This window comes from Pelodiscus sinensis, chromosome 33 (genome assembly GCF_049634645.1).
Source record: "Pelodiscus sinensis isolate JC-2024 chromosome 33, ASM4963464v1, whole genome shotgun sequence".
NCBI classification, from domain to species: Eukaryota; Metazoa; Chordata; order Testudines; family Trionychidae; genus Pelodiscus; species Pelodiscus sinensis.
Genome location: NC_134743.1, coordinates 2,528,734 through 2,541,978, shown reverse-complemented (window position 1 = coordinate 2,541,978; position 13,245 = coordinate 2,528,734). Strand labels below are relative to the sequence as shown.

General features: G+C 60.0%; 1 protein-coding gene across 7 annotated transcripts in view; it reads left to right on the top strand.

Moving 5' to 3' along the window:
* The window catches only part of LOC142823387 (maestro heat-like repeat-containing protein family member 7), a 31,388-nt gene that overhangs the window by 3,945 nt on the left and 14,198 nt on the right, over nucleotides 1–13,245 (top strand). For 2 of the 7 annotated variants that reach the window (XM_075914399.1, XM_075914402.1), the window contains exons 2-9: nucleotides 7,641–7,744; nucleotides 8,060–8,182; nucleotides 8,730–8,797; nucleotides 8,914–9,019; nucleotides 9,290–9,385; nucleotides 9,548–9,652; nucleotides 10,042–10,177; nucleotides 10,407–10,501. The exons of 1 other annotated variant lie outside the window; for it this stretch is intronic. In XM_075914399.1, the coding sequence (XP_075770514.1) occupies nucleotides 7,641–7,744; nucleotides 8,060–8,182; nucleotides 8,730–8,797; nucleotides 8,914–9,019; nucleotides 9,290–9,385; nucleotides 9,548–9,652; nucleotides 10,042–10,177; nucleotides 10,407–10,501 (833 nt within the window). Of the gene's footprint in view, nucleotides 1–7,640; nucleotides 7,745–8,059; nucleotides 8,183–8,729; nucleotides 8,798–8,913; nucleotides 9,020–9,289; nucleotides 9,386–9,547; nucleotides 9,653–10,041; nucleotides 10,178–10,406; nucleotides 10,502–10,749; nucleotides 10,904–11,260; nucleotides 11,394–13,245 lie in introns of those variants that run through there. 4 more of the 7 variants (XM_075914397.1, XM_075914398.1, XM_075914403.1 and 1 more) reach the window with 4 other exon arrangements.

Below are 13,245 nucleotides of genomic sequence, written 5' to 3'. Positions count from 1 at the left end.
GAAATCTCCTGGAGTTACTAGTGTCCCTCCGCTTCCCCAGCCTGCTTCTCTGTGTAGCGGATAGTGAGGGGTGGGCTGCTTCCTGTCCCCCCAAGATAACTTAGGGTGGGGTAGGGTCCCATTTTGCAATACCCCGCCCCTAGTGCCATTACAGTATGTCAGTGTAGCCCAGGGGTGTCCAGCCTAAACCTGAGAAGGAGCCAGAATGTACCAGCGCCCATTGCCAAAGAGCTACAGTTCTATGTCACCAGCCCTGATCAGCTCCCCAAACAGCTCTCACCACATCCCGCCCACTGGCAGCCCCACCGGTCAGCGCCTCCTTCTCCTTTTCCTCCTGCCCACTGGGATCCGCTCTCGCTCAGTGGGAGACACTGGAGGGGAGAAGCGTGGGTGTGACAGGCTCAGTCGGAAGTGGCAGGATCCTGGGGGGAAAGGGCCTAGGGCAGAGCTGGGGTTGAACAGCGAGCACCCTCCGGCTCAGTGGAAAGTTGGCACCTGTAGCTCCAGCCCTGGATTTGGTACCTATGCAAGGAGCCTCATATTAACTTCTGAAAAGCCGCATGTGGCTCTGGAGGTTTAACTTTTTTATCTTATTTGGCATCTTTGTGTCTGGTCCCTTTCCTTTGGAGAGCAATTCTTTTCCAAAGTTGGACTGGTTGATTTAGTTGGGTCGGTCCTGCTCTGGGCAGGGGGTTAGACTCGATGACTCCTGAGGTCTTGTCCAGCCCTAGGATTCTAGGATTCTGAATTGTCTTCCCATCAGGAGCTGTGCTGGACTGTTTTCAGCAGCTGCTATGGGTGTGGCTCTGTAACTGAGAAGAGCAAGGAATGGATCTTCCTGCTATCGGGTTTTCTTGGTTCCCTATACAGCTCCTTCAGCCTCTCCATTTGCTTGGGGTAATGTGGGGAGCTTGGGATAACAGTTTGTTCGGAATGACAAATGTTGCTGCAGTGAACTGTGGTCCATTGTCTGTCACTGGTTGCTCTGGAATACCAAGTGAGCAAAAATGCACTTCAGTGTCTCGATAACACCGCAATGTGCCTTTCAATTACATTGTCTCTATACACCCGGAAAAATAATCCATGGTGACCAGGTAATGAAGGACTCTGAATTTCCCTAAATCTGCAGCTAGTCTCTTCAAGGTCTCTCTGGTGGGAACGTTTGTGCGCTATATAGTTCAGTATTGTCTCTTATGTTGAGTTGTACTGGATCCCCTTTCAAAAGCCCAGGGTCCTAAGAACATAAGAATGGCCATACTAGAGCAGAGCAATGCTCCTAGCCCTGTACCCATTCTGTTTTCAATTGGAGTCAATGCCAGGTGCTTCAGAGGGAATGAACAGATCAGGCGATCATCAAGTGATCCATCCCCTGTTATCCACTCCCAGCTTCTGGCAAAAAGAGTCTAGGGACACTTCAGAGCATGGTGTTACATCCCTTCCCATCCTAGCTCATAGACCTGTCCTCTATGAATTTCTCTAGTTCTTTTTTGAACCCTGTTATAGTTTTGGTCTTTACAATATCACCTAGCAAGGAGTTCCATAGGCTAAGACTAGAGCTTTGCATTGAGAGTGAATGTGATCAAAGAACCACAGACAACCAGCGACCTTCTGAGCTGCAGTGTGGCAGCCAAGATGGGCCTGGTGAGAAAGGCAGAAGAACTTGCTGGAAGATTTTCTGATATAACACTTATTTCTGTGGTGAACTCGCACAGGCAGGTCAGATAAGTCCAGGGCTAGTTACAGCTGTTTTAGGTGACTTCTACTCTGGGAGGGACTGGAGGGCTACATCTAGGCTGCAGCACTTTTCCGGGATACCGGCGTATCCTGGAAATCAATGCCATGTCCAAGGAGCGTGTCTGCTTTTTCAGAAAAAAATTCAAAAAAGCAGACGTGCTCTTTTGCCATCCCTATAAACCTCGTTTTACGCGGAAGAGGGATGTGTCAAAAGAGGACTTTTTTTCCAAAATGTGGCACCATGTAGACATGCCAAATTTTGGAAAAGCCTCTTTTAACAGTAAAGCGGAAAAAGATACACAATTTGTGTACTGCAAATGGTGTTTCTTTTTCCGATTTATCTTTGCAGTGTAGACCTAGCAAAGTGTAGATTTTAAGTCCCATCTGAAATGCCAGAGACATCAGCTCAGGAGTCAATTTTATAGAGAATTGTCTTGCCATTAGCATTCAGTTTCATTCTCCAGACATGCTCTCTGTGATCACCGGTGACAGATCCCACAAACAATGGCTCTTGGTTGTTTGCGATGAGTCAGATCCCTACGTGCTCTGGTGCTGTACACAGCTGCAAAATGCCCATAATTCATGTAAATATTATACCATGTGCCTCTGGCTGGACAGGCTGAATTTTTCCCTTCTGCATATAGGCTGGGATTTGTCCCTCTTAATCTGAGTGGTCTCTCTCCTGGTCTCAGGGGGGGTCTTACCCCAATACGTTCTAACACACAAGTGTCTGTTTATGGCTTCTGTCATGGTCATGAGGGATGACCAGCAGCCTGGGAACTAAGGAGTTAACTATGTCCCTATACCTAGCCAGGTAGCATTCAGCCAATAGAAATGCAGGTAGGGATTTCAAACTGAGACAAAGGGATTTTGGGGGTTTCCCTCCTTTGTCTCTGGGCCGGTTTGCTCTAGAATACTGAGGGAGACAGAAGACATGTCTCTCTCCAAGAAAAAGACTCTTCAGAATGTGTCAGAAGGGTAAAGTTTAGATAAATCTGGGTATGTCTACGCTACAGCACTATTTCGAATTCACTTATTTCGAATTAGTTAATTCGAATTATGCTCATTCGAAATAACGCATCTAGACAAAAAAACTAATTCGAAATAGAATTTTTCTAAATAGCACGTCCACAGTGAGTGGACCCTGAATTGAAGGTAAGGCTGGCTGGAACCAGTGCCGGCAGGGCATCAGGGTCGGACTTAGTGTATGGGGCTGTTGCCTCAGGCTAGCCGAGGTCTGTGATTAAAGGGACCTGACTCCCATCCTGGACAGACAGTTCTCAGGTTTCTCCGCTTGCTGGTCCACCTCGCTAAGTGCTCTGCTTGCCCTCACTTGGGACACCACGGCACGCTGCAACATGGAACCAGACCTGCCCCCGGGGACTCTGCTGCGTCTCGTGGACACGTTGCCGGCAGCCTGGCTGCACTGTCTGCAGGCTGCCATCCGGGAGGACCATCGAGGGGATGTCAGGATCCAGGGGGCCCTGCGGAAGCGCTTCCACCCTGAGGAGCGCTAACAGTCTCCCCGGTCTGCCCCACCGGGGGCTTGTGCCCCACTCCTCCCTCTCATCCTTCCACTTACCCTTCCCTAGCCCCCCCTTCCTGATGTCAAATAAAAGACACGTATTTTCAAAAATAGCAACTCCCTTTATTTAACACAACTGGGGAGGGGAAATGAAACTCTGGGGAGACGGAGGCGGGAGAGGGCAGGAAGAGGGTGGAAGAGGGGAGGGGGAAAACTGGGAGGAGGGAGCTGGAAGGGGGAAGAAGGGGAAGGAGAAGCTCAGGGCTCAGGGGTGGGGGTCTCGCCGGGCCAACCGCCTCCCAGCATGGCGGGGGAGGAGGCCTCGGCGTCCCCGGGGAGATGGGGAGGAGGGTGCAGAGGTTGAGGTGGGGGGGTGGACATTGAGGATGAGGGTGTGGAGGTTGAGGAGGAAGAGGTGGGAGGGGGGCAGGAGTGGGAGGAGGACCCGTAGCGGGGGGGGGCAGCAGGTGCAGGACCGGCGCGGAGCAGCATGCTCTGCAGCAGGGCCTGCAGGTTAGCGTTTATGGCTCGGTCCTCAGCCAGCTGCTCCCGGCGGAGCTGCAGGTCTTCCCGCGTCCAGGCCTCAATGGTGTGGTGCAGGGCTCTCAGGACCCCCAGGTGCTGGTCCCAGTACTCCTGCCAGGTGTGGGAGCGCCCTGCACAAGCAGCTGGTGCAGCTGTAGAGAAAGAAGAGAAGTGGTCAGTTCTCCCTGGGGACGCAGTGGACGATGCCCAGCCCGCCCCTGCGACGTGAGGGCACCCGTGCCCTGCACTGTCAGAACCGATGTGCTTGCACAGAGGCCATGGTCAGGATGTCTGGCTCTCCCCGGGATTGGGAGCTGCCCCAAGACTGCACCCATGCCCCTGTGCCGTGTATAGTGTGGCCGGGGCGGGGGGGGAGATGTCCCCTGACTCTGTGTAGAAGGGGCCTGTGAAGGGAGAGCATCCTGCAGGGTCCCGCCCCGGGGTCGGGAACGTGTCAGGTCTCTCCACACACGCATGTGCCTATTGGGCCACGGCCCCTGGGTGGCAGGGCATGTGCTCGCAGGTGCACAAGTGGCTGCGTGATCTGTGGGAGGCATGGCCCACGCGCGCGGTCCCTGGTCTCCCTCCCGCCTCCCCCCCCGGGCAGGGGACAGTGCTGGCACTTACCTGGTATGGCCTCCCTGGACGACCCTGCCGACTCCAGTGCCGGGACAGCTGGTGGTGGCCCCTCTGCTGTGCCCAGGTCGGGGCCCTCTGGCCCCAGGTCGCTGTCTCCCAGGCTGGCACAGACCGCCCCGCCCCCCAGGAGTCGGTCGAGGGCGGGGAAGTAGGGGCAGGTGGCAGCCCCTGCGGCGCCGCCCCTGGTGGCCCTGGCGTACGCCTGCCGCAGCTGTTTGACCTTCACGTGCACCTGCTCCGGGGTGCGCCTGTGGCCTTTCCTGGCCATGGCGGCCGCTATGCGCCTGTAGACGGCCGCGTTCCTCCGCCTAGAGCGGAGACCATGGAGGTTGGGGGGCTGCCCCCAAACCTCAATGAGGTCCATGACCTCCACACTAGTCCAGCAGGGTGCGCGCTGTCTAAGGCCCCTGGCTGGCTCCTGGGCAGGGGAGAGCTGGCTGCTCCAGGCTGCCATTGTGTGGCCACTGGCTGAGGGTCTGCAGCTGCTGGCAGGCCTGGCTCTCGCACGTGCCCAGTGGCAAGTCTACCCCTGTAAGGGCCCCAGGGCTGGGGAGGGGAGAGGAGTTTTCCTGGTTTGGCCCTTTAGGGCGCTCCAGGGCAGTGGTGGATTCTCCGCGTGTCGATGGGTCTAGTGCAGGCCCAGAGGCCTTGCTGGGATGCGCTAGGGCAAAATCCAGGGCCGGGACCGGACAGAAACCCGTGAGAGGCAGCGGGGCGGGTGGGAGGCTCTAACTCTTGCTCCTGGGCCAGGAAGTCCAGTGCTGGGTGACACCAAGGCCACGTCTGCACGGCAGGCATTTTGCACAAGAACAAGTGTTCCTGAGCAACAGCTTGTGGCGCGTCTACACTCTATGTGTGTTCTTGCGCAAGTAAATTTGCAGTAAAGCATCAGAGAACAGGGCTTCTTGCACAGGAGTTATTCCTCTCCCCACGATGACTAAGCCCCCTTTGTGCAAGAGCTGTTGTGCAAGAAGGCAGCGTGGACGGGCACCAGGGGCTTCTTCAGCAAGACACTTTTCTGGCTAAAATAGCCAGCAGAGCTTTCTTGCGCAAGAGAGCGTTCACACTGCCATGGACGCTCTGGTGCAAAAGCCCATGGCAGGGTGGAGGCGCTCTTGCACGAGACCTTTGGCGCAAGAACTCCGGCGTGAAACAGTTCTCGTGCAAGAAGCCTGCAATGTAGGGCAGGGAGCAGCCTATGGGGCTACTGGAGCCGCTGGCTGCAGGGTGCCCAGTGAGGGAGGGGAGGGACCCCTAGGAATGGCTCCAACTTCCCAATGGCCAGAGGCAGGACATTTGCCTGGCAGGGTGAGGTGGGGGGGCAGTGACCTCACAGGGGCTTTGGGCAGCCCTCAGCACATAAGGCTGTTGGGATTTTGTGGTTCCCAGAGAGTCAGGAGCTGGGCAGAATCAAGGGTCTTCAATTCAATTCAATACTTTATTCAATGTGCACAAAGGGAAGGCCCCTGGCACTAAAATCAGGCAGAGCCCCTCGAGCCGAGAGCCCCTCCCCTTGCTGTTCTATAGCACATGGTTACAGGTTACATAACACAAACTTCTAAACCAATCAGATTCAACCTTTCCGTACATGGCTTTGTTTGTCACATGCTTGTGCTTCTCCACCCCACATGTTGAGTTCACCCCCCTCCCCCTGGCCTTTCCTAGGCTGTTGCTAGGGTGGAGCCACAGCATGCGTCTTTCTGCACAGCTCCTTTCCAAAGCACGTTCCGTTTAAAATGAACACATGCAAACCCTTCAAGGCAAAGGGCAGGTGGGGAGGTGGTGACCTCACAGAGGGACCCACGTCTCAGGCTGATAAAAGCGGGGGGCGGGCCCAGGGGACTTTGGAGACCCCCGGTTGCTTTAGCTCTGGTGCGTCTCCTCCTCACGGTTCATTCGCGTTCTGTGAGTTCCACATCCCGACACCTTTGTGAAGAAGGTAAGAGCCCCCAGGGGTTGGATCCCGCCCGGGGCCGGCTGGGTTCCAGGCAGGCCCAGCCCTCGGTCAAGGGCCAGAAGGTGATTCCTCACCTGGGCTGCATCCTTAGCACCACTGGGGCTTTCTCCTGGTTGGTTTCCCTTTTCCTCCATCCCCCCACATTTCTGCTCTGTTCTTGCCTCTCCTGTGACCTCCCCCTGCTGCCCCCCCCCAGCTTGTGACCTAACAGACTAGCTGAAGGACGGGGGGTGGTTTGCAGGAGCCATGGGGTGGGGGATGCAGCCCCCATTGTGGGGACTGGGGAGGTGGGGCTGGAACAGGTCTATGCCGGTGTCTTTGGGGAGAACGCTCCACCCCCCACACCTTAGACTCTCCCCTGATTGGCCGAGCAGGGGCTGTTGATGGGCAGGAGACTCAGGTCCTTGCAGTGCCTGTGCAAGACCGAGCCAATAAGCAAGGGGCCATTTGGGGGCTGGGGGCAGTCGCTCTGGGGAGCTGGAACCCCTGGATTTCGCTCTGCAGGCTGCGCCCCAAGCTCCCCTTTGCTCCCCTCATTTGCAGCATGGCCAAACGCGTCCAGCTGTGGTTCAGGAAAGCCCTGAAGATGGCCCCAGGGCCGGTGGGGAGCAGCTTCTCCGTCCCCGCGGGCGGGGAAGCTGAATCCCACCAGCTCGGGGCGACTCGCCCACCGGCCAGGCCCCCCCGGACCTGGCTCCAGAGGCGGCTGGGCAGGCGGGACCCAGCCCAGCGGGGGAGCCAGGTAGGGTGGCTCCTGGACCTCCTCTGTGGAGAGAAACACCTGCCCCGGGAGCCCAGCCCCCATTACCACCAGGGGGCATCGCCCTGCCCGGCCCCCGGGGACCTGCCAGTCTCCGGGAGCCCCCAGCCCGTCGCTCCCCGCACCAGCCCCTGCAGCTGTGGGTCCAGGTCCGTCAGCAGCAGCGCCTGGGCCTCCAGCTGCAGCCAGGCCACCTCCCGCAGCCGCTCAGACCCAGGTGAGGGGCCGTGAACACGCTGGGCCCAGGGGCTCACCCAGTACCCCGGGGGGGCAGCCCCAGTGTCTGCCCCGCAGCCAGGGCAATGGATGGAGGCGGGGGCTGCTTGGCTCTCTTCTTCCTGGTGGGGGCTCTGCTGAGGGCGTTGGCAGATGTGAGGGTGGCAGGGGGATGGGTCCCTGCGAGAGGCGTGTGGGGCCCAACCTGCCCTGGGTCCCTGACATGGGGGCGCGTGACCCCTGCTGGCCGCTGGAGTCACCCTGGTCCCTTCCCTCCCGCACAGAGCCCCCCTGCGCCTCGGCGGAGCTCTGCCAGGAGCGGGTGGACTCCCGGGTGGAGGAAGGGGCCATCTACGACATCGAAGAGCAGCTCCACACCCGGGACACGGTAGGAACCTTCTCCACACGGGGGGGACCCGAGATTGTCCGGCCCCTTCCCAGCACGTCCCCCCCCCCTCCGGGAGGGGCTTGTCCCTGGGGATCCCCCTGGGGCCCCTTCTCCTGCATGGCCTGGGCCCCCCAAGCTGGGGGCTCTTGTCATGCACCAGCTGGGCCCCCACAAGCCTGAGGCAGCAGTTGGGGGGGGAGTGTGGGTGCTTGGACAACCGGCAGCTCCCACCTCCACTCCTGGGAGGCCTGAGCCCTGCAGCTGTCCGTGGGGGGCAGGCAGGCCCCAGGCTCACAGACTCTCTCTGGGGTGCAGAGCCCAGCCGCCCTGCAGCGGTTCCTCTTGGCCATCCCCCTCGCCTGCCTCGCCGCCCTCCAAAGGGGCGAGGACACCCTGGCGCCGCGCTGCTGCAAGGACACCATGGTGGCCAGGCTCGTGGTGAGGGAGTCGCGGTGGCCGGGAGGAGGGGAGGGGATACGTGGGGTGGACAGGGGTCTGCCTGGGCCATGGCGGCGGGTGGGGGTGCTGGAAACGGGATGGGTGGGGCCAGGAGTTCTGGAGTCGGAGGGGGAGGTGGACATGGGGAGGGCGGGTGGGGATGCTGGAGGAGGGAGGGACACAGAAATGGGGCAGGTCTGGGGTGCCGGACAGGAAGGGGGATTCGGGACAGGGAGGGGTCTCCCCGGGCCATGGGGGGCTGGAAGGGAGCCGAGCGGGCTGCTGGGGATGCGCCTGGGGAGCAGGGATGAGGAGGTTCAGAGGCTGGTCACCTGGGCAGTGAGGGGCAGGAGACGGCCTGGGGACAAGGATTGAGCTGGTCCCGGTTTGGGAGGGGGGTGCTGGGAGGGGCCCTGTGCCGGGCAGGGGGGCTACAGGGCAGCGGGAGGCAGTGGGGTTGGATCCTGCTGGGTGGGGGCGCTGGCCGTGTGAGCGTCTCTTGGGGGCCCCAGCCTCACACGCCCCTTTGTCTCCTTGGGTCTCACAGGAGATCATGGAGGACTCGCCCCCCCCGCTGGTCTTGGCCGACTGCCTCAACGCCGCCTGCAGCCTCAGGTACCGACCCCCCCCCCCCCGCCGACTCCCCCCAGAGCAGATCCCCTGGCCAGGGAGTGGGAAAGTCTCTGTCTCCTGCTGCTGAATTAACAGTCTCTGCCCCTCTCTCCTGCCAGCACCTTGCAGCCTCCCCTGCGGGCCCAGCTCCTGAGCCCCCTGCTGACGGCGGCCGTGGGACAGACTGTGTCTGGGGACTGGCAGCAGGAGCCCATCCACACTCAGGTACGTCCCTCCGGGCCCTGCTCCCGGGCTGGGCTGGAGCTCCAGAGAGGAGGGGGGGGGGGCAGAGGGCGGGAAGAAGCTGCAGGTTTGGATCCTTCCCTCCAGGGTTCCCGTTGCTCTCCCGGGGGGCCCGTCCCTTCCATGCCCAGCCTGGGCTCCTCCCTGCTCTGCGAGGCGGCTCAGACCCTGCTCTAGGCTGGACCCCGGAGCCAGCGGGTGGCCTGGATTCCCCAACCCCCCTCTGACCCAGGGCTCCCCCTTGTCTTGCAGCAGTTCATCCGGGCCCTTCCCTACGACCTCCAGGCCCTACTGGCGAGCCTCCTCGCCGAGTCCCCAGACACCGCCCGGCTGCAGCTCATAATGGAGGTGAGCCCCGTGGGGGGGACGGGGCCATTGTCCCTGCTTCCTCGGGGGGCCGAGAGAGGAGCAGTGTCAGTGGCTGGGGGGGGCACAGTCCGAGAGGAGCCCCAGGCTCTGCCCAGATCTGGCGCCTCCCTACGGGTCCTGACCTGCCTCTTCCCCCCCCAGCACCTGAGCCCGTGGCTGGAGTCCCGCCTGCCCCAGGAGCGAGCCAGGGCCCTTGGCAGCACCACGGCCCTGCTGGGAGTCGCCACCACCCTCCCGGGGTTTGACGTAAGTGACCTCGGAGCCGGGGGGTCTGGGGCTGCAGGGCGCGGGGCTGGGAGCGTCCCCGGGAGGCAGAGGCAGGGCCGGGAATGGGCCGGGAATGGGCCGCGTTCTCCTTTCCCCGGGGAGGGGCGACCCTGGGCCCTTCAGGGGGGCTCTTGAGGGACTGGGCCTGGGGACTGGGGAGTGGCCGTCAGTGGATCCCCTTGTTCCACCCCCGGAGTGACCCTTCAGTCGGGGCCATTGCTCAGGGTTGTCTCCTCGCAAGGCCGGCCCCGTCCCGCCCCGGGAGGTGTCTCTGTCCGTCCCCCGAGCTCAGACCCGCCTCGGCGGCCGTTTGCATGGGACGTGCAGCCCCAGGATGCTGAGGGACCCCCCCTCTTCTCTCCCCTCAGAACTCCGCTGACTGGCCGAGGATGGGTCACCACGTGGCCCAGCTGGGCCTTTTTATTTCGGACCCATCCGAAGACGTCAGCCGGCTGGCCCGGGAGGGGGTGCACAGCCTGTATCAACTCCTCCTGCACCACAGGGGTAAGGAACCCAGCCGGGACCTGGGCCCCAGGGACACCCTGAGGGTGCCGGCGGCGGGGGGAGGGGACCCAGCCCTTTTCCCCCAGACTGGCCCAAGGGGGGATGCGTCCCTCTGTGTTCCCCTTCTGCCCCCTGTGCCCCTCCATTTGCCCAGGGATGCCTGCAGGGGCCCGTGGGAGGGGAAGGGCTCAGACCTGCCAGCAGAATGACCCTGTTGTGTCTCTTGCAGGCCTCAACATCCACCAGGCAGAGGACCTGTGGTGCAGACACTACTACAAAGAAAGATGGGTCCTGGCTCACAGCAACAGCGTGAGGGTGGGAGAGGTAAGGACGCGCTGCCAGGGCAGGGCAGGGCTCGGGGGTGGGGCTGGCTGGGGCCCTCGTGGGGGTAGGAGGGTCTTGGGGGCAGGAGGAAGCTGTGACCTGGGGCAGGGGTTGGGGTGCCGGGTGAGGAGAGCGTCTGGGTGCAGGGTCTGGAAGGGAGTTTGGGGGAGGAGGAAGCTGTTTTAGCCCCAGGAGTTGGGGCCGGGCTCTGGGCCGTCAGCTGAAACCTCCTGTGCTCTTGATTTCAGGTCTTTGGGCAGCTCTTCACACCAGAGCAGGAGAACTGCTTTTTGGACAAGGCTCTGCTCGCTGCCCGCTCCCCTCCTACGGCGCCCCAGCCAGGCCGGGCTGGTCCTGGCCCACGCCCTGCATGGGCAGGCCCATCAGCTCCTGGAATACATGGTGAGCAGCCGGAGCAGATCAGGAGAGTGGGGCAGGGCCAGGGTCTCCTTCCCATCCCCTCAGGGAGTCCCCCGCCCCTTTCCTCAGGCTGCCCCCACCCCACATCCCTGCTGGCAGAATCCCTCCTGCCCCTGCGAGCGTCCCTGGGGGTGGGGGAGGCTCTGAACACAGAAACTGTCCTAGGAGGCGGGACGGGAGGGGGCCGAGGTGTCAGGAGCTCTGGGGGGGTCAGGAGCTCACCCTGCGGGCCTGACGGGGGGTGACCAGAGAGCAGGGGGGAGGAGGGTGGAAATGCTGGGGGGGCCAGTTCCCCTGAGTCCCCAGGGATGAATGTGACGGATTCTGCTTCCCTTGCAGCAGGAAGACACCCAGTGAGAGCAGCAAGAGCTGAGGAGCCAGCAGCTGCGTCCCCCTCCCCCCAACCCTCCCAATTGTATTGAATTGTATTTACATTCTCATTAAACAATGTTTCAAAAAACATTTGGATCAGGCTTGGTCAATAATTTGTAATGGGGGGGCCATTTTGGCAACTGATCAAGGGCCACATTTCTACCGAGGGCTTTGGGGTCTGGGACGGGGCGGTTGGGTGCAGAAGGGAGCTTAGAGTAGGAGCCTCGTTCGCCCTGAGATGGGGACACTGTGCAGACGCGACTCTTGCACCTACAGCAGGGCCTTGTCGTGGTGAGAACGCCAATGAGCACTTCAGTGGCGGTTACCTTCCTACCTCCCATTGACGTTCCATGGGAACTGAGCACCTCACTTTGTACCTTTCACCATCACGCCTCCCGTCCTTTGGCCAAGATACATAAAGCTACATAAAACCCACCTGCAAGCAGCTTTATGGATCTAGGCCAAAGGACAGCGCTCATGTAACCCACACACCTACTGGGTGGGTTGTACTGTCCCAGCCAGTGGCACGGAGACCACATCCAGCGACAGTGACTGGGCTCTGCAACTTTAGCGGCTTTTACCTCATGCAGTAGAGGAGGCTCCAGACTTACAACCCAGGTAACAGAATTTTTGCGTTCTCCTCCAGCAGCAGGCGCTCCTACACAGCTGGACTGAGTACAACACCTGCAAATAACCCAGGGTATGTCTACACTACCCCGCTAGTTCGAGTCGCCCCGAGCTGGTGGGATCCAGCTTCCCTGCCCGCGGGGACGGAGAAGCTGCTCCCCACCGGCCCTGGGGCCATCTTCAGGGCTTTCTTGAACCACAGCCGAAAACGTTTGGCCATGCTGCAAATGAGGGGAGCAAAGGGGAGCTTGGGGCGCAGCCTGCAGAGCGAAATCCAGGGGTTCCAGCTCCCCAGAGCGACTGCCCCCAGCCCCCAAATGGCCCCTTGCTTATCGGTTCGGTCTTGCACAGGCACTGCAAGGACCTGAGGGTATGTCTACACTACCCCGCTAGTTCGAACTAGGAGGGTAATGTAGGCATACCGCACTTGCAAATGAAGCCCGGGATTTGAATTTCCCGGGCTTCATTTGCATAAGCGGGAAGCCGCCATTTTTAAATCCCCGCTGGTTCGAACCCCGTGCAGCGTGGCTACACGGGGCACGAACTAGGTAGTTCGGACTAGGTTCCTATTCCGAACTACCGGTACACCTCATTTCACGAGGAGTAACGGTAGTTCGGAATAGGAACCTAGTCCGAACTACTTAGTTCGAGCCCCGTGTAGCCACGCTGCACGGGGTTCGAACCAGCGGGGATTTAAAAATGGCGGCTCCCCGCTTATGCATATGAAGCCCGGGAAATTCAAATCCCGGGCTTCATTTGCAAGTGCGGTATGCCTACATTACCCCACTAGTTCGAACTAGCGGGGTAGTGTAGACATACCCCCAGTTAGTTAATGCAAGCATAAAGATGCAGATGGACCAGATGCAACCATTCATTAACTTCCAGGCCAGAGAGGGCCATTGTGATCTTCAGTCTAGCCTGGCATCCTATGAGGTGCACACAGGCCCTTCTCTTCCACTTGTTTAAACAGAGGCACCCTGGGGCACCTTAAAGACTAACACGTGTATTTGGGCATCCGCTTCCAGGGGTAAAAACACTTGCACCTGCTTTTCCTCCGCAACAGCTGATGCCCAAATAAATCTTCAAGGTGCCACAGGACTCCTTGTTAGTAATGACTGTTGGGGTTGCCCCTCTAAGGCTATGTCTACACTGCAGGCTTTTTGCACAAGAACAGCTGTTCTTTCGCAAAAACTTGCAGAGCGTCTGCACTGCATGCGTGTTTTTGCACAAGTATTACAGTACAGCATCAGCAAACAGGGCTTCTTCCGGAAGAGTTATTCCTCTCCCTACGAGGAATAAGCCCTCTTGCACAAGAGCTCTTCCAG